Below are 20,399 nucleotides of genomic sequence, written 5' to 3'. Positions count from 1 at the left end.
GGCCTGGTGGCCTACTCCTGCTCCTATTTGCTTGTGCTCGAGTGTACTGCAACATTGGCTAACTATTACAACAATGGAATCTTGCCCAAAGCCACTGCCCCAACCCCCAACATGCTTAATACAATCTTGACATTGAGAATGCAAAGTACTATGTCTCCCTATCCCACACACACACAGACACAGTTATTGCAACTGAAAGTGGTACTCACATTATGGAAAATTAACAGGGCACGAAAATGAACAACCACAACATACACACAGTGCACACCAGACAGGTACTACTGCTTTAGTTATTCCAAAAGCCACATTATCTACAATTATAAGTTATGAGCAGGCCTCGTCATGTTACACATCTTACTCTATGAGTCACCCAAATATGGTTTCTTCATCAAATTCTATTGTCTGTTTATAATGAAGACTTCTGCGAGAGTCATTCCCTTTGCATGACAGCATAAACTTTAACCTTACAACTTCCTACATGAAAGCAGCATTCCCTTTCCTCACTTTCTCTAGCCACCTTGCTGTACAAGAGTGCAATGCCATAGCAAACCACAACAATAAGTTATAGTGTGGGGGCAACTCCAAACTCCGAGCCAGTTCATAGAAAATAGATTTGTGTTTATTCCATGTTGTCAAAAGATTCCATGCCTCCTTCAATCTTAAGATTTATAATGAAATAGCGCTAAACTGAAATGGGTTGCATTAAACCATTCAAATATTTTTGGTTAAAAGCTGAATAACACTTTCATCTCTCTGCACACACAGCTTTGCATGTGAATAAGACATTTCTCCTGTGTGAGACAAGGCTATGGTATTCACAGCAAGCAATTACTAAATGAATCCTGCTCTGTTAAAAGAAGCATCATTAATCAAATTGAATATTTAATAACAGAAAAGACAAGTGCACTAATTATGAAATGACATAAAACACTTCAAATCAGTTATGGTCATAGGTGCATACAATAAGCATTTAAGAATGAAAGATTTCATCAATATTCTGTGTGCACTTATCCGCTCCAGATCCAAGCAGTTTCTACTCCCCAATCAAACTGGATAACTTGAGTACCTTATTAAATAATACCTTTAGTAAGAAATAGAAGCTGCACTTGGCCAATTGGACCTTTGTTTACTCCACAATGGGTGATCTTATTCTTTCCTGTACTATTCCCATACTCCTTAACATCCAAAGGTCTATTTCTAAGCTACAAAAGATTTCCACTGTTCATGTTCAATAAGTTTTAACCACACGAAAACAGTGTTTAAAAATACATGCTCTTTAGACACTTTCAAGGATTTGCTACCCGAATATGAAATGACAAAGATGTCATTTTCTTCCTATGGTATAACAGAAGAGTCAGATAAAGAAGAGGTGGGAGGAGGGAATACCTACCAAAATATCATTCTAGGAATTCATATATACAGAGTATAAAGCACATTTTAATATCATGTTGGTGATCCGTCACTTTCTATGGTAATATATCAACATGAGTGAAAACCATTAAAACCGAACATTTTCAACTGCCATTAATTGAATGCACTAGAACATGCCAAGTTCCGTGATTGAACATATACTGTGGCTTGTTTCCTCCTTTTCCTTCCGCAATACAGATAAGAGCAAGCAGCACTTACTTAGCAACAACCTACTCACAGAAGCTCAGTTTGACTTCCACCCAAGTCACTTAATTCCCAACCTCGTTACAGCCTTAATCCACACATTGACAAAGGAGCTGAACGAGTGAGAGGAACTCCCCTTGATATCAAAGCAGCATTTGATTGAGTATGGCATCAAGGAGCCTGAGCTAAACTGGAGTAGATGAGAATCTGGAAAAATACACCACTGGTTGGAATCACACCTAGCACAAAGGAAGATGGTCAAGATGGTTAGAAGTTAATCATCTCCGCCACAGGATATCTCTGTAGGAGTTCCTCAGGTTAGTGTCCTAGGTCCAAATATCTTCAGCTGCTTCTTCAATTATCTTACTTCACTCGTAAGATCAGAAGTAGTGAGGTTTGCTGATGATTGCAATGTTCAGCACCATTCGCGACTCCTCAGAAAAGAAAGCAGTCCACAACCAAGTGCAGAAAGACCTGGATAGTATCCTGGCTGATAGCTGGCAAGTAACATTCATGATACACGTGCCAAGTAATTACCCCTGATATTCAATGACATTGCTATCACTGAATCCCCCACCATCTATATCCTTGGGGTTACCATAGATCAAAAAAAAACTGGACTAGCCATATACACAATGTAGCTCCAAGAGCAAGTCATAGGCAAGGAACCCTGCGACAAGTAACTCACCTCCTAACTCCCCAAGCTTGTCCACCATCTTCAAGGCTCAAGTCAAGAGTGTGGTGGAACACTATCCACTTGCTTGAATGAGTGCAGCTTCAACAACACTCAGGAAACTCGACACCATACAGGACTTAGCAACCCACTTGATAGGCACCCCATCCACAACCATTCACTCACTCCACCACCGACGCACAGTGGCAGAAGTTTGTACCACCTGCAGGATGTACTGCAGGAACTCACCAAGACTCATTAAATAGCACCTTCCAAACCAGGACAAGGGCAGCAAAATTATGGAACACCACTGCCCGGAATTTGCCCTCCAAGCCACACACCATCCTGACTTCAAAATATATCACTGTTCCTTCACTGTTGCTGGGTCAAAAATCCTGGAACTTTCTCCCTAACGGTATTGTGGATATACCCACATCTCAAGGACCACAGCAGTTCAGGGCATTGCACCACTACCTTCTGAAGGGCAACTAGAGACGGGCAATTAAGATGCTGGCTCAGCCTATGAAGACCATATCCCTTGAATGAATACAAAAAAAATAGCAAATCGTAAATGCAGTAAAAATGTAGTGCTCAGAATGATCTCCTATTATTAACACTTTAAAATTAGACAGGTTGTGTACTTGAAATCCTGTGTATTTGCACAAATGAGATAAAACAATCAATGTAAAATTCATCTTCAGATTTTTGAACCAATAACAGAAACTTAGTTTATGTTTATGTTTGTGAATTCCAAATTCCCATGATATATACTAAGATTAAGTTTGAAATGATGAAATTCTGTGCAGTACACAAGCACCAAGAGAAGATGGCCACACCCATCTGAACAGACAGGGTTGAGAGAAGGATAGTGTGAAAATAATCTCTTGCACCCGATTTTTCAGTTACCGTGCCAGCACAGAAACAAGTTCTTCTGCCCACCAAGTCTGCACCAACTGAACACCAACTTACATTTATTCTATTTTATTCTCCCCATATTCTGAGCAACTCCCTCCAGATTCTACCAATCACCAATTAAATAGAGGTAATTTTACTGCATCCAATTATCCTATTAACCCATGTCTTTGGGATATGGGTGGAAACCAGAGAACACAGAAAAAACCCACAGTCACAGGGAAAACATGCAAACTCCACACAGACAGCACTGGAGGTCAGGATTGAACTCAGGTCACTGGAGTTAAGAGACAGCAGCTGTACTAACGATGCCACTGTGCCATAGATTTCACATAATCCTAAATTGTCAGGGCATCTGTTTAGAAGGGAAATGTTGTACAGTACTGGACAAGCTTTATTAATAATTTACAGCAGAGGGCATGAAACAAATGTAACTTTGTTGATATAATCTACAATAGTATATGTGTCAACCAAGATAACATGGATGGATTAGAGAGGGTAACATTGCAGAAAATACTAACTCAACCAATAATAAAAACAGAAATGCTGTTAATATTCAGGTCAGGCAGTATCAGTGGAAAAAGAAATAGAATCAGCACTTCAAGTCAACAACCTTTTGTTAGAAATGTGTTGATTATCTCAACCAATATTTGACGCTCAATACGAGAGTTGATGATGCTGTGACTTGCATATGACATTCTAGTTAATAAACATAAATCAACCAATACTTCCAGCCTCTACCCTTCCCTCCAAACCTACAATCCTTCAAAGGTCAACAAGTCTAATAAGATCTCCAAGAGGCAAGCTTCCCTGGTGCTGAATTTTAAATAGGGAATTCTAGCAAAATGCATTTTTCAGTGGGATTCCTCTTATTTTACACAACCGTTTTTTTGAAAAATAATCAAGTAAAAATTCAGAAGTGTTATACTTTAATTTTATTACCTAAATTCATGTAAACAGAAGCATTATAATCTTAAACAGGATTTATGAAACCTTAAGCTAAAATAACCCTGATGGGTAATTTCTAAAAATTCCACATAAATTACAAAAAAGTGGGTAAGCTAGTTTGTCACTTCACCCTGAAGTGGCAACAAATTCACAAGGCGTGACATTTTGTAAAAGGCCCTGTGGTACTCCATTTCATTTCTCTCCTATGAACAAAGACTTCCCTTCACAAAATGGGCAAGGTTGTTGTCATTGAGAGAAGCTAACAATTGATCATCTTTTGCAATATTCAATAAAAAAAACATCAATGCTAGTTTATTTAGCACCAAATATTCAAATCTTTTTAAAAATAAGGTTTGCGATTTTAAAAATTGGATGCCACTCTTTTGCCAAATTCTTTCCACCAAAGTTAGGTAGGAAGAACCACAATATGACAGAATATCCTTCTTATTTTATGGTGATAAGGTGCCCCCCTCTCTCTCTCACCAGACCCAGACCGAGGCAAACACTCCTATTTTGTCTCAGTGTCCCATTCATTCAGACTTCTGGGACTCAGTGATCAGGTGCATTGAATATTCTTGGCAAAGCCTGGATTGCCAAGGGCAAAACCTACCTGCCAACACTAGGAGTTTCAGCTCCCAGCAGCACAACCAGGGGCCAGCAAATGGGAAGCTCATGGTTCAATAATATAACTACAGATCAAGGAAAAGGTCTCTTCCTTTCAGGTACCCTGTGACCAGAGATGCATAAGCAGCACCCGATTGCACTGTAGATTTCGAGCTCAGGTTTTCCCTTGTAATCTCCAAAACACACTTAGTTACATACATAAACTCATTAAATTGTCACATGAAGTTACGCTTCCAAGTTTATGCTTACACCTTGATTATCAGGAAGTGTAACATTGCCAAGTGATGAGTTACTAATGCCTCCTGGATGACTCAAACCAATTCTGATGCAACTGATTATTTTTGTCTAAGAAAAAGCTTTAATTAAATACCTGAGCAATAAAGTGTTGTTCATGAATTGTGCAATGCACTTTGGATCTGAATTTAAATTAAGTCCAGATTAAGAGGATCAAAGTCTGCTCCAGAGTACTGTTTTTATTAAACAGGAATTATTTTAAGTAATGGTATCCTAATGAGTTTGTGTATTGCGTGGAGTACAAAGCTGCCTGAATCTATTGTTGAATTGGTAATGACAAATACAAAAGCTGTGGGTATTACTGAGGGAAAAGGAATACAAAAATCAGTGGGAAAGAAATGTTAGGTCGTCTGAGATCTGAGACCATATGAATGGATGGATGAGAGGAAACAGCAATAGTTCAACTATAATTACTTGAGAACAGTGCTGACATTATTCTCTAAAACAGTTAAATGTTCCAGTCCTCCGCATTAATACTCATCTATCTGGAACAAAATAGTACATGAACAATGTCAATAGCTGAGAGAAAAACAGGTCTCAGTTTACCTTTTATTTAGCACCATGTTCCCGAGCTTCAGATCCCTATGCACAATGTTCTTCTACAGAAGAGAAAAAGGAGAAAAATATTACTTTCTGTGATTGAGCTGCTTATTGCAGGGCAGACAAGAAGAAACTAAATTAACTGAAGATTATGACTGACAATAGGTTGGTTTCTTTTGCACTAAGCAGAATAAAAATAATTCGGGAAAATAATTTCTCAAAGATTCATAATCAAACGGACATGTTAGGGATGTGACTTTTTTTGTTATTTTGTTATCAAATAGTCCAAGAAAATTTGGACATCTTTCAAGATCCCTCTTCATTACACGGCTTTTTGGTGGAGATGAGGTGTCAGTCATGGGATGGGTCGACAAAAGGAGAAGCAATATGGGCATCAGAATAGTAAAAGTTGGTAATAGTAATATAAATTACTGTCAATTACTATCTAGTAATTTATAGTAACTATATTAAAAATACTAATTTATAATAAATAGTAATTTATTAAAATAGTAAAACAAAATCACTTTCCTTCAAATCCCATAGACTTTTACTTTTCTAATCAGTCTACCTTGTGGAACCTTGGCAAATGCTCAGTCTTCCCCAAAACATTCAATCATTCGTGAACCAAAATCCATGCTGAATTTTCTCAATTCTCACACTTATCTAAATAATGATTTACATTGGTTACTTTTTTCTAACAATTTGCCCACTACCAACGTCAGGCTGCCTGCCCTGAAATTACTCAATCTATCCTCTCCGTATTTTTAAAATAATTGTACCGAATTAGCAGTCTACTAACTCTCCAGCACCATCTCTACAACCAAAGGGGGTTGGAATATTAACAACCTTACTCAGAGCTCTGATATTCCTTGGTAAACCACAACATACACAATAGCAAGGTGGAAACTGCTTTAACCTATACCTATCCAAGTTAAGAAAATTTGCCCTACTCATCAAAACTAATATCACTACCTCAAATAAAAAGTAATTAAATAACATCCCCTTACCTTGTGTAAAGCTTCCACTACCCGTACCACATCATAAAATATTGCAATTGTTTCACGCTCACTGAGCCTCTTCTCTTTAATGACATAATGTTGCAGATTTATGAGATCAGCTGTTTTGTCACTGAAGTCATGAGCACAGAGGCAGTCGAGAACTAAACAGATTCTTTTCTTCATCCTCCGTATAAGCTTGTTTGATTCAAACTCTTCCACAACAGCTCTATCCTGTAAAAGAGTAGACGCATTGAGAACCAGATTATTGGAAGCAGCGAATGTAATCCAATTTATTCTGAGACACTAATCTAGGTAATATTTTCAAATAAAAGTAGGCTTTACAACTGCAATCTGGTAAGGAACACCTTAGTTTTCATTTACTTGAGAAACACTTCAACACATTTTCCTTCCATACTTATCTTTGACGCACATTGGCTCTCCCACATTATAGACGTTAGGAAGCACATTCTAATTTCCAGGCTGTTAATACTTTTTCCATGATCATTTAAGAACAGGCTGCCCTTCCAGCCAACAGTACTGCTTTACAATTGAAGTAACAGTAAGATGTCTTGATTGGAATGAATAAAATGTATGCAGAAGTTCTGATACTAGGACTGCTTGTTGGGAAAAAAAAATGAAAATTGATCAAATGTACTTGATTTTAAACCCCCAAGTTTTTACCTTCATCCACTTTGATGTCCAGAAGATTGATGTACAAATTAGACTTAACATATGTAAATAATTGTCTTTGTTTTAAGTGTAAAATATATTAAACCAGTAGACATTTAACTTTTCAATTAAGTTACGTTGACATGGCCACATTTCTAGCATTACTTTGCATTAGTTCATGTTTATGTGTGGACTTCCAAGTGCCAACCAAAAACCAGGTAGGTTGCAGAAATGAATTTTAACTGCTTCTGCTCTCAGAGCCCTCCTTGTGGCCAACAAGCATTAGGTGGGCACCTGCCTAATCCAGGGAATAACCATTGGTAAGAAACCTTGATTTAGTTCCTAAGGAAGTGTGCTCTTTGCTAATTCAATGGCTAATCTAGATTAAGATTTAACAAATTTGCCTTCCTGACAAATTCAGTTTATACTTTACATACCAGCAGATTCTGTTACACTTTTAATATTTTACTGCATGATGGAACTTTGTCAAATTGATACAGACTTAAACAGAGAAATCATTTGCAAGAAAATTAAAATAGTCAACAGGTACTACTACCAGAAACATGTGGATGATTTAAGATACTCATGCACTGTGCTTTACCTGAAATAGCCCATGGTGATGCACCACTCCATCTTGACTGTGAAGCAAGGACAGAAGGGAGTACTCTGTATGTAAAAGCATCTTTCCTTGTCTTTCTTCCTGAGTTTCCATTCCTTCACCTCTATCTTCAAGAGTCAGAATCTAAAGGAGGGGCAAAGGTTGGGTAAAGTGGTGATGAAGTCAGAATTCACAATTCCTATCAATCTGAGTGTCTATTAGTTTTCTGTGCACTTAGACATCTTGCAAATAAAGTATTTACTGAACCAATTCTCATTAAGTTTGCCAATCAGATACAACAAAAAAAATCACTGAGCTACTAACATAAAAAGCAAACAAGCTCATTGACTCGAGGCAGCAATTTTTTCTTGTACTCGATCCAAATATGTCTATTAAAATAATCATAAATTCACCACAGTATGTAACCTTTGGAATCATCAAACTTGTGCCAACTCAAACGGAAACAATCCGCTTTAATCCTGTTCCCTAGCTCTTTCTCCATATACTATCCCTTAAACAACTAATAAACCCATGAGGAAAAAGCCTTCTTTGTTCGCTTCTCCCAATCACATTGAGCAATAAGAACATAAAAAAGACAAGTTGGGCATTAGGGGCCTTTGAGCCCACTCCATTGAATAGAATCATGGCCGATTCAAAATCTCAAATCTCCTTTCCAGCCTGATTGCATCAGAACATTTACTTGTGTGTTTGTTATTTCATGTTCTTAAAGTTTTTGCAAACCAATCGATTAAAGAAAACTGAGGTGATAATCAACGAAGATACCTTAGTACATACTGCTGTGGAAAGGGAAACTAGAGCATGACCTTGTATTAAATGCAGTTTTCAGGTGTGGGAATAGGAGCTGGGAGACCAAACTACATGCAATACAATACTATGTTTTCAAAACTGCAATCACATTTATAGATTTACCACAGGAACTTGCATTCCAGTGCTTCAAAGGACATGGCCTCTTATTTCATTTCAATAGTCAATCATCCCACAGGATCTGGACAAAAAGTGCATCTGTGCGTGTTGATTGTTGGTAGCACCAAAGGTGAGATCAGTGGATTTCTTTAATCGTCAGCTATGTACAATTGCAATGTTTGTGGAGGTAGGAGTGGGGTAGGGTGGGGAGGAGTTGGAGGGGAGAAACAAGTAATATATAAACTGGATACAAACGTCAATAAACAAGGTGGACTTGTTGGCTGCATTCAATGGTATACAATGACAAATAAATGCCAGTGATTGAAGCCTCCCCATGACTATCCCTTCTGGACAGGGATTATAAAAGTTTAACTGATAAAAGACTGCCATGGGCTTTAACTTCAACCTCACTGGACTCATTTAACAAATTGGGATTATTTTGCTTTGAAACAAATTAACAAATATGCTTTTATTTACTTTTACAATTACCAATGCCAGTGACAAATCTGTAGTACTTCATCCCTAAGACATCTCTTTGGATACACAAGATGTGCAGCTGATCATTTTCACTGCTCAGGTGAATGTAGTTTAAAAATTCACGACTCACTAATATGCAACGCAATTATCCGAGTGAAAATGCAACTTTGGCCCATTTTTAATAAACGCAAGTGTAAGCATAGAAATACCTCAGTTCATTGTATAATTTTACAAAATACTACCAGGCAACCTTTACTCACTTTTAATTGATAGAAGTCATCTGTTCCATCTTTCCTCGCCAAACATTGAACAATGCTCTGAACAGGTGAATTTCCTAAACGAGGACCTAACCAAGAAAATAAATTGCTTTAAAAATAAAATGCATACCCTAGAGATTCCTTTCAATTTAGTGGAAGACCAATGACTAACAATTGCATAAAAGACTTCCCTAATGTGTAGGATTCTTTACTCATTTTAAAATTCAAGGTTATTTTGTATATTAAGTGCCTGCTGGGAACAGCTCGGTATGACTAATCGCTTGAGTCACTAAAAAAAAACCATAAAAACAACATGCAGCTGACAAATCCTGGTAGAGACCAAAGCCCAATTTCCAATCCTTAAGACACGGCAAAGCTAGGGTGTCATTTATTTTAACCATTCCTGGAAAAATATCGGTACAGAACAATGCTTAAATAATTAATCAGGATAAATTTTCTTTCCCCCTACACTCTTTAATCTAGGCAGTTTCTAAAGACAATAGGCCTGGCTCCAAATTCAGAGAGACCTCGTGTTTCATAGGCTGCTCTACTACATTTGATATTCAACCTCAATCCCATCCTCACCAAGATCTTCCACGCAAGGCTTACTTGAGACCTATCAGAAGCAGATGTCAAGATGATATTTTCCCCTCCCTATCCCAGGAGCTATAGTTGGAACATATTTACAACAATACAGACAAAATTCTGCAAAATCCCACAGATTGAGGATCAAATTCAGCTGTTTCCTGCCAAAATGAGATCAGTATTACCACAAGCATAGCTGGTTATCATTCTTTTTTAGCGTCATGAGCAGGGACAGGTACTTAGCACACATGCAGATATGCCCTTCAGAATGAGCCAACACGTTAAACCCTGAAGTCCTTCAGATGACTGTGCTCACACATTGGTACTGACTAGTGAGCACCAGCATTTAGATCCAGCACCAATGAAGGAACAGTGTTGCACCTCCAAATCAGGAAGTGGAGGTAAACTTGTTTACTGGAGGTGAACAAGTGGCAGTATTTCCATTAATCTGCATTCTTTGTTCTCCTTTCTACTCCAGGCTGTGGGCTTAGGAATTACCGTCAGAGTAGCCTTGATGAATAATTGCTGTATATTTTGCAGATGTCACACATTGCAGTTCCTGTGCCCTGCTGGTGGTCAATAAATGTTTAAGATAAGACAAGATTTCTTATTAGTCACAAGTACATCAAAGCACAGTGAAATGCATCTTTGCGTAGAATGTTCAGGGGGCAGCCCGCAAATGTCGTCATGCTTCCTGCGCCAACATAGCATGCCCACAACTTCCTAACCCATACGTCTTTGGAATGTGGGAGGAAACTGGAGCACCTGGAGGAAACACACGCAGTCACAGGGACAACGTACAAACTCCTTACAGACAGCGGTAGGAATTGAACCTGGGTCACTGGCGCTGTAATACCGTTACGCTAACCACTATACTACCATGCCTGCCCTTTAGGATGAGCAATGGGGTATCAATCAAGCATGCTGCTTGCTCCTGGAAGGCATCAAGCTGTTTTTGTGTTGTCAGAGCTGCACTCATCCGAGGAAGTAAAAACACTATGATGCTGGAGGAATCAGGACCCTTCTTAAGGGTCCTGACCCAAAATGTTGACTGCCTGCTTTTCTCCAGGGATGCTGCCTGGCCTGCTGAGTTCCCCCAGCATTATCGTGTTTTTCACCTAGATTCCAGCATCTGCAGTCCTTTGCTTCTCTAGATTGTATTCACACTCCTGCCCAGTGATTTGTAGATGGTGGTAAGGTTTATGATGTTAAGACACGAGTCACTTGCCATGCTGTGGGCTTGGTAAATATTTCAATGTTACTCAACTCCTGACCTAATATTAACAATAATACTTATGTGCATGTCCCAATGAGCTTCTGGTCAATTGTGACCCTAGGCCAGGTAATACCTTTGAATGGCAAGGTTAAATAGTTTTTGAGATAATCATTGCCTGAGACTTGCATAATGGAATGTGACTTGTTACGTCAATCCACGCTTGAATGCAATCTAGATCTACCTACAAGTAGGCAAGCACATCTGAGGAGTTCCACATGGAACTGAATCTTTTGTCAACATCTCCACTTCTTACTTTACAATGGAAGGAAGGTCATTGATGATGTAGTTGAAGATAGCTGTGGCCAAGACTATGCCCTGAGGAATCTGCAATGATGTCTTGAGGATGGGATAATTGACCTACACCACCAACATCTTAATCCTCCCTTTTTAAGTACAATTTCAGGAATGGGGCTTTTTTTTCCTCAATTTCCACTGACTAGATCCTTGATGCCACACTTCGTCTGATGTTTCAGTATCAAGGACAATAACTCTCATCTCAATTCTGGAATCGAGACTTCATCAATGTTTGGACCCAAGCTGCAATGAAGTCTGGAACTAAGTGGTCCTGATGAAACCCAAACTCAGCAAATTATCAAGCGATTTAGTCCCACTTGCTAACAGTATCAAACAACTGCTTCCATCACTTTGCTGATGATTAAGATGTTCATTTACAAGATTGGCTTTGGACTTCCTTTTGCAGCCAAGACACATCTGGGCATTCTTCCATACTGGGTGGGTGCCAGTGCTGTAAATGCACTGGAGTTGCCTGGCAGGAGGCAGCGCTTGTCTGAAAACAAGTATTCAAAACAACGCTGGAATGTTGCTTGGTCCCATATCCTTTGCTGAACCAGTGGTACCTGTTATTTCTTGCTATAATATAGATAGAATTGAACTGGCTGCAAACTGGCTTTTGTGATGATGGGAATCTCAGGAGGAAGGCAAGATGAATCATACACTTGGCACTTCTGGCTGAAAATGGATACAAATACTTCAGTCTTGGCTTTAGCACTCACATGCTAGATCCAGCCATCACTGATTAACCACTCTGATGAGTCACATCTTTTGTGTTTACTAAATCCATCACTTTGGAAAGAACATCCAGCTGAAGCAGTTTCCCCTTCTTATCTGAAAATGATCTATGCAGACATAAAATTCCACAAGCACCTTACCCAAATGCCCTCTGCTCAAGAAACTGGAGAGTGGGTACTTAAAGGATGTTATAATGTTCACCATACGGCTTTCAAAATTTTTTTCCACAACAGCCTCTGGGTAACAGTCAGGGTAGAAATCATCGGCAATTTTCTCAGCATCTGCTCCTCTTTAGTTAATTAGCTTCTCAAATGACAAAAATACTTGGGATCTCAGCCACAGAAACAAAGGTCCCAGATTTAATTCCCTGAATACTGAACTGATCTTACCAAAATACAATTAGTCTCAGTGCATCAAGCTATGAATGAAATCTGCTGTGCCATAAACTACTGAATAGCAGGAAAAGTGAGATCTTATTCCTAATTGCAATCCAGTTCCAAAAAGAGAACATGACAGGTGAAATTTGGGCGAAACACACCTATAACTGAATGATTTTGCTAACATCCACCATCTTGCTTCAATCAGAGGAGGCACAAATAAGAGACAGAGTTAAATTAAACCACGTACAAATTCAGAATGAGAGAAGTGGCAGAGAAAAATACTTAATGGCTAAACAGCATTTCCTCTTCGATGAAGTTTTCTAACTGAAGAAACTCACCTAGGATGAATGGCCCAGCCCTTTTACTGTTGCTCCCAGAGATCCCTGTACAAAGAGCTTTGGATTGTGCCGAGGATTCACCGGCTCCTCTGTCCAGCGCTCGCCTCTTCATCTTCCTCCTCCAATTCTGGAGAAAACAAACAGTTGTAAACATCCACTACACTCAGGTTAATTCAACAGGCTGATTATTAACAATTTTAAGTGCTTCCAACTAACCAGCTTAGCTACACAAGAGTTAATATAGATATTGTGTCATTATTTCCCACAAGAAAGGAGTGCTGTTACTTACCAGCTTCTAAAAGTAGAGACAGTGTGAGAAGTTATGGTTATGAGAATGATGCAAACGACAATTCCCAGTTATGGAAAACAAGAAGTGAGTAATCAGCATAGAACCTCCTTAATTTTAAAGTGCACCAAGCTTTTTGCATAGAATTTTAAAAAAGTGGCCGAGAATGAATTCTGTGTCACAGTAAGTGGGAGGGAGACTCTGGCTTTCAATCTAAGCTGCCACTGAACAGCTTCCCTACTACATACATGCATTTATACCAAAGTGATTTCCTTTCACATGCAAGATTAATTTCTGAAATTACATTGCACCCCTCACTGTTCATAAACAGGTAGCTCATTACATAAAGGTAAAAATATAATAAACATATAATTAACCTAGGTAAGAAAATGGTAGTTTTAAAAAAGGTCATCTCTGTAAGCAATCAAATATTTGCCATGCTTTTGCACGTCCTAGTTCCTGAAGGAGTATTTTCTCGTTCAGTGGTAGAGCGCACTCGAGAGACAGCGGATGAGGAGGCTGCTGAAGGCAAAAAGGAGGTAGGAGGGAAGATAGGAAGAACGACTTAGCGCTGCAATTCTTCCACCTACTCCTTAGAGGTGGATTAAGATATTCTTTCCACCATTTTACTAACTGCTCAGAGTTTGGGAAAGCTCAACTGAAACAAGTCTTATAATGTGGATGCCATTTCAATATTTCAAAGAAAGGCAACAAACTAAAGATATATCAGTTCAGTAACAAAAAACAGAAGATGCTGGAAACAGTCAAAGGGCCAGAAAGCATCTGTGGCAAAAGGAACAATTAACACTTCAGGTCAAAGATGAAGGGTCATAATGTTTTAGGTCGAAGACCCTTCGTCATTGACCAGAAATGTTAACTCTATTTCCCTTTCTGCCGCCTGACCAGCTGAGTGTTTCCGGCATTTTCTGCTTTTGTTTCAAATTTCCAGAATCTGCAATTTTTTTGATTTACATTAATACAACTTACATTCAATTAAAATATCCCCCATCTAATTACATAAACAGAGCATGTTAAAAATCGAAATGTCTGACAGCATCTTTGTGGAGTGGGGGAGACAATCAACATTTTAGTATGATGACCTTTCATCAGAACTCAGAACCTGTTTCATTTCTAACTTTTCCAAGTTATAAAATGAGACAAAAAAACCGAAGTGCGAGATGAAAGAGAATGGCTGATTATCTGAAACCGTCCAATTCAATAGAGGCCTGTAATATGCCAAATCAGAAGATAAGGCACTCCTCTATGTGCATAAATTATGCTCTGTTGGAACACTGTAGGAGGCCAGAGATAGAAGTTAGTGGGGATGGTATGAAGAATTAAAATGGTAACCATCTGCAAGCTCAGGTTCACTTGCAAAATGAATTGAGATCTTCTGTGAAGTGGTCACCCAATCTGCATTTGTTTTCTTCCACATTGTGAGAACCAAATGCAGCAGATAAATTAAGTACAAATAAATTGCTAATTCACCTGGAATGAGGGTTTGGGTCCCTTGACAATAGGAAAGGTGGTGTTAAAAAGGTTACATGGCCTGCAATTACATAGGAAGGTGCCCTGAGAAAAATGAATATCAGTGGAGACAGAAAAGTGAACCAGAAAATGCAGGCTAAAGGAGCAGAAGACAAGGACAAGGGAAAATTCGATCATTGTGATGGGAGGAGAGGGGGTTGAGAGCAGAACTACAGTAAATGGAATAGATATGATTGAGGCCCCATCAACTATAGAGGAAGGGAAATCAGTGGAGGAAAAACTTTTCAGCAACATGTGTGGAAAGTGGCAACATCAGAACAGATACAACAGAGACTGGGAAAATAGAAGAATGAAATGGAACCTTTACAAGAAGCAAGGTGCGATGATGTGTAGTCAAGGTAGTTGTGAGAGTAGGCGAGTTTGCAGTGGACACTGGTTGCTAACCTGTCCCCTGAAATGGAGATAGGGAAGTTAAGAAAGGGAGAGAAAGAAGCAGTGATGGACCAGATTAAAATGAGGGTAGCATGAAAACTGGCAGCAGAGAGATGACATTACTTTTTAAGTTCTCTACAAGAGCAGGAAGAAACACTGATACATTCAATGTACTGGCAAGAGTTGAGAAAGGGGGCCTGTGCAGGAATAGAACAAAGAATGTGCCATACATCTCACAAAAAAGGCAGGAATAGCTTGGACACACAGATTCCCACAATTACACCTTTGATCTGAAGGAAGTGAGTGGATTTAAAGGACAAGTTATTCAGTGTGAGAACAAGTTAAACCAGGCAAAGGAAATTGGCAGAGGCAAGGTACCGGGCCAGGACTATGGTCAAATTACGAAAGAACAAAGAACTTTATGACTATGAGGCTGACTGGACTTTAATTCTGTGTTTCCTCCTTTCCCTCTTAAATTGTGCAATTATTTTTGCTACCTTCCAGCCTGCATGAACCACACCAGAACTACGCAGTTTTAGAAGAAGAAAACCATTCTTTGAATAGCCATCTCTTAAAACTATGGGATGCAAGTCTTCACATTCTGGGGTTTTCATTAGCTTTATAATAGAGGTCAGTTGCGTGGACCTGGATTAGTTTACTTATAAAAAAAAATTGACGGAAGCTCACTTTGTAAATAATATTCAAAGCATGTTGGGAAGGTACTCAAGGAGGAACTCGCAAGGTAGCAAATAAAAAGGGACTTGGGACCAAGCAGAACTGCTCTTTCAAAGGCAAGCACAGTGACAACAAACCAAATGGCCTTTCCCCCCCCCCCAAAAAAAACTTCCATTATGAATGATCTTGCACAGAATTTTTAAAAAATCAGAAATAGTAAGGAATTCTGGTGACTTATGCCACAAAGACAAGATACTGCTGAACTATCCAGACATCCATCACATGCCCATCAAGTCAATTATGGAAAACCACATGCATGGATATTGGAGGTATGACCAGCTGCTAGGAAACAGCAAATGGAAATAGTAAATCTGAAATGTTCAAATAGATATTTAAATCAACCAGACATGAACATTATTGAAACAGATGAAAGCAAAAAATAATGGAAAATTAAATGAACCAAAATTGAAAAGTGTTGTGTGGGGGAGAAATTGCATTAGGGAATATCAATACAGCACAGAAAGAGCCCATTGAAACTACTCTATCATGAGTCTTTGACTTTGCAGCCTCCACTGAGGCTTGGGTCCATCCCCCACATTTTTGCAATTTAAAAAATACACAGAATTTTTTGGTAAATAAAGTCCCTAAACATACATCTGGAAAATTTAAATTGTAAAAGGGTGCGCTTGCCTCAAAACTCTAAATTTTCCTTCAAAATAAAACCCAATTCCCTTCCGACAGTTAATTAATTCATCTTTCAGACAGTTCCTTCAGAACAGAATACCTTTCTGCATGTTGCCTGGTCTTTTGACCAAATCTGTATTTTCTAATATGGGAAACTTATTTCTCCTATTTAGTCTATAAAACCTCTGCCCCCAGTACCATTCCAGAACTGAGAGGGCAGATCCAACAACAGAAACCAACACTTTTTCCCACAAGAGGGTGGCACAGTAGCATGGCTAGTAGAGCTGCTGCCTCAACTCCAGTAACCCAGTTTGAATCCAGACTTCCAGTGCTGTTTGTGTAGAGTTGGCACATTCTCCCTGTGACTGCATGGGGTTCCCCTAGGCGCTCCAATTTCCTCCCACCTCCCAAAGACATTCAGGTTGGTAGGTTAATTGGCCACTGCACATTGGCCTTAATATGCATATGAACATTACGTTCTGAGAGTTGGTGGGAACATGTGGTGAATTATGATTAGTGTAGGATCGGTATAAATGTGTGCTTGATGGTCTGCGCAGAATCAGTGGGCTCAAGGGCCTACTGCCACGTCATATGACTTAGTTTCCCAGATCACTGGTTTCGGACACTGCTTACAAAAAGTTCTGCATAAATTTCACATTGCGAAAATGGAGGCAGACCTAAAACCTTGCTGGAGGGTGTTCTGGCTGCAAAGGAAGATGAGTGGAAAGATCAGGTTTTCCTTGTTAAGGGAAAATCACATCAGATTAATTTAATTGAATTTTCCCCTAAAGGTAACAAAAGAGCGTCAATGAGCAAAGTGTAATTAATGGACTTCTGTCAAGTCTTTGACAAGGTCCCACATGGGAGATTGGTCCAAAATGTAGAGAGCTCATTGAATCCCATGCAATTTGACAAATTGGTTCAGAAATAGGTCAGGTGATAGGAATCAGACCGTGATAAGAAACCTGTGACCAAAGGTGTACTGCAGAAATCAGTGCTTAGACCCTTGTTATATACAGCAATGATCTGGATATGCACTTGTATCTGGATATGTATGAAGAATGATTTGTCAATTTGCAGATGACATTACCAATGGCAGTGTTGTTGATTGTGAGGAGAATAGATTTTGGCTGCAGAACAACACTGACCAGCTGGTAAAATTGTCAGAGATAATTTATTCCTAAAAAAAAATGAGGTGATGCATTTTGGGAGGGCAAATAAAGCCAGTATATATACCATGAGTGGGAATTACTGAGAAATATAGGGGCTTTCGTGTACATGTCCAAGGATCCCTGAATGCATTAGTTAGATAAATTAGTTAGTCAAGGAGGCATTCAGGATGTAGAATACCTAAGAAAAATAAGATAATATACCTTAATAACTACTAGCTGGTGGCTCTGACATCCACCATCAAGTGCTTCAAGATGCTGGTCATGGCACACATCAACTCCAGCCTCCCAGACAACCTCTACTCACTGTAATTCACTGACCACCAAAACAGGTCCATGGCGGACACCATCTCCCTGGCCCTACACTCATCTCTGGAGCATCTGGACAGTAAAGACACCAATGTTAGACTATTGTTTATTGACTGCAGTTCCACGTTCAATACTATAATTCCAAGCGAACTCATCACCAAACTCCGAGACCTGGGACCTTTGCAACTGGGTCCTTGACTTCCTGACCAACAGACCGCAATAACGATAGGTAATAACACCTCTGCCACAATTATTGTCAACATTGGTGCCCCACAGGGCTGCATCCTCAGCCCCCTACTCTACTCCCTATACATTCACAACAGTGTAGCCAGATTCTGCTCTAATTCCATCTGCAAGTTTGGAGATGACACCACCATACTGGGCCAAATCTTAAATAACAATGAGTTGGAGTACAGGAAGGAGAGAGAGAGCATAGTAACAGTGTCGTGACAACAACCTTTCCCTCAACGTCAGCAAAACAAAAGAGCTCGTCATTGACTTCAGGAAGGGAGGCTGTGTACTCACTCCTGTTTACAGCAATGATGCTGAGGTTGAGAGTGTTGAAAGCTTCAAGTTCCTAGGAGTGAACATCACCAGCAGCCTGTCCTGGTCCAACCACATAGATGCAATGGCTAAGAAAGCTCACCAGCCCCTCTACTTTCTCAGGAGGCTAAAGAAATTTGGCATGTCTCCTTTGAAGTTTGATTAGCTTCATTAGTGTGAATATATAATCAAGTGCAGCAACTTTCACAGATGACCATTCCTCCAATACATGTCCAGAAAGCAAGCATCAATGGCTATTCACCATGAAGACATTTCACTGTTTTTCCTCAACTTCCACGCAATGGATTCACTGAGCACAACCAAAATACCTCCACAGCTGTAGTGATCAACTTGAACAAGGAACTGAATCTGTAATCTTCATTTATTTGGTTAACTGCACTATTAACATATGAGCATGGTTTATCAATAGCCCTGAAACATGTTAACATAACGCAAGAGGAACTCCTTCCCACATCGTTCAAGTATCCCTAAATATAGTATCAGCATCATGCAGTCACACTGAAGTATAACCCATCAAACCAGTAATTTGTAAGGTGAAAATGAAAACAAGAATCTGAAAAATAACTTGCCGTTAACAAAACCTGTAATTTAGTGCAGGTCTTGCCCAACTTCATCCCCACACCACATTGATGCAATCACGAAGGCGGCATGACAATGGCTCTACTTCATTAAGAGTTTGAAGAGATTCGGTATGTCACCGAAGACACTTACAAATTTCTATATGTGTACAATTTCTATACAGACTCAGCCAGCTCCATCACAGGCACAACCCTCCCCACCAGAGGACATCTTCAGGAGACGGTACCTCAGGAACACAGCATCCATTACCAAGGACCCTCAATATCCAGGACATGCCCTCTTCACATTATTACACTCGGGGAGGTGGTACAGGAGCCTGAAGACCCATACTCAACGATTCAGAAACATCTCCTTCCCCTCTGCCATCAGATGACTGAATGGTCCATGAACACTACCTCATTATTCCCTTTTATTTGGACTATTTATTTTTATAGTTTATAGTAACTATTTCTTTGCACTGTACTGCTGCCATAAAACAACAAATTTCACATCACACAAGTCAGAGATAATAAATCTGATTCTGATCCAGTTGCCCAATAAGTTTCTCAGCAGATCATGAAAAAGGTTTTGTCCACTTTCGCAAGGCAACAAGTATAGGCTTGCCAGCAATCCCAAATTTGCAGGAATATTTTGTTTTAAAACAAACTATTGATGAGTGCTCTGTATGTAAATGTTGGGTGGATCAGCCCATCATCTTCAAAGGAATGTATACACAATCCTAATTAGCCACAAAATACTGAAAAAATTGAAGATGAGCGTTAGCTTGGGGTAGTCAGTATCTACTTCTGGAGCTCATTCACATGTTCACAATAAACCGAGCAGTATCAGATAGCTGCGAATTACTGCGGCCAGAATCAAGATTCACAAACAAGCATGCAGCCGCATCTTAAACAAAGCAACTCTACCTGAAACCTCACTGGATGTGGCAACTCCTTCAAACCCAAACTTTAATCAACTCCTCCAAACCCACACAAAAATAGTCACCATTAAATTATAAAGTGAAAAAATTATACCAAATTAAAACCTGCACTTTCAAGTGGAAAGACAAGTAATCTTACCAACCACAGTCCAATGCTG

General features: G+C 39.3%; 1 protein-coding gene across 2 annotated transcripts in view; it reads right to left on the bottom strand.

Annotated features, from left to right (window-relative positions):
* Positions 1-20,399, bottom strand: part of stk40 (serine/threonine kinase 40) — a 71,418-nt gene that overhangs the window by 38,964 nt on the left and 12,055 nt on the right. For both annotated transcript variants that reach the window (XM_052036499.1, XM_052036498.1), the window contains exons 2-6: positions 13,137-13,263; positions 9,532-9,617; positions 7,874-8,014; positions 6,613-6,834; positions 5,612-5,664 (exon numbers count right to left, since the gene is read on the bottom strand). In XM_052036499.1, the coding sequence (XP_051892459.1) occupies positions 5,612-5,664; positions 6,613-6,834; positions 7,874-8,014; positions 9,532-9,617; positions 13,137-13,248 (614 nt within the window). In that variant the 5' untranslated portion in view covers positions 13,249-13,263. The remainder of the gene's footprint in view (positions 1-5,611; positions 5,665-6,612; positions 6,835-7,873; positions 8,015-9,531; positions 9,618-13,136; positions 13,264-20,399) is intronic.

The sequence above is a fragment of the Pristis pectinata genome, chromosome 22 (genome assembly GCF_009764475.1).
Source record: "Pristis pectinata isolate sPriPec2 chromosome 22, sPriPec2.1.pri, whole genome shotgun sequence".
Taxonomy (NCBI): Eukaryota; Metazoa; Chordata; class Chondrichthyes; order Rhinopristiformes; family Pristidae; genus Pristis; species Pristis pectinata.
The sequence above is the reverse complement of the archived record's forward strand: the minus strand, read 5'-3'. Positions and strand labels throughout refer to the sequence as shown.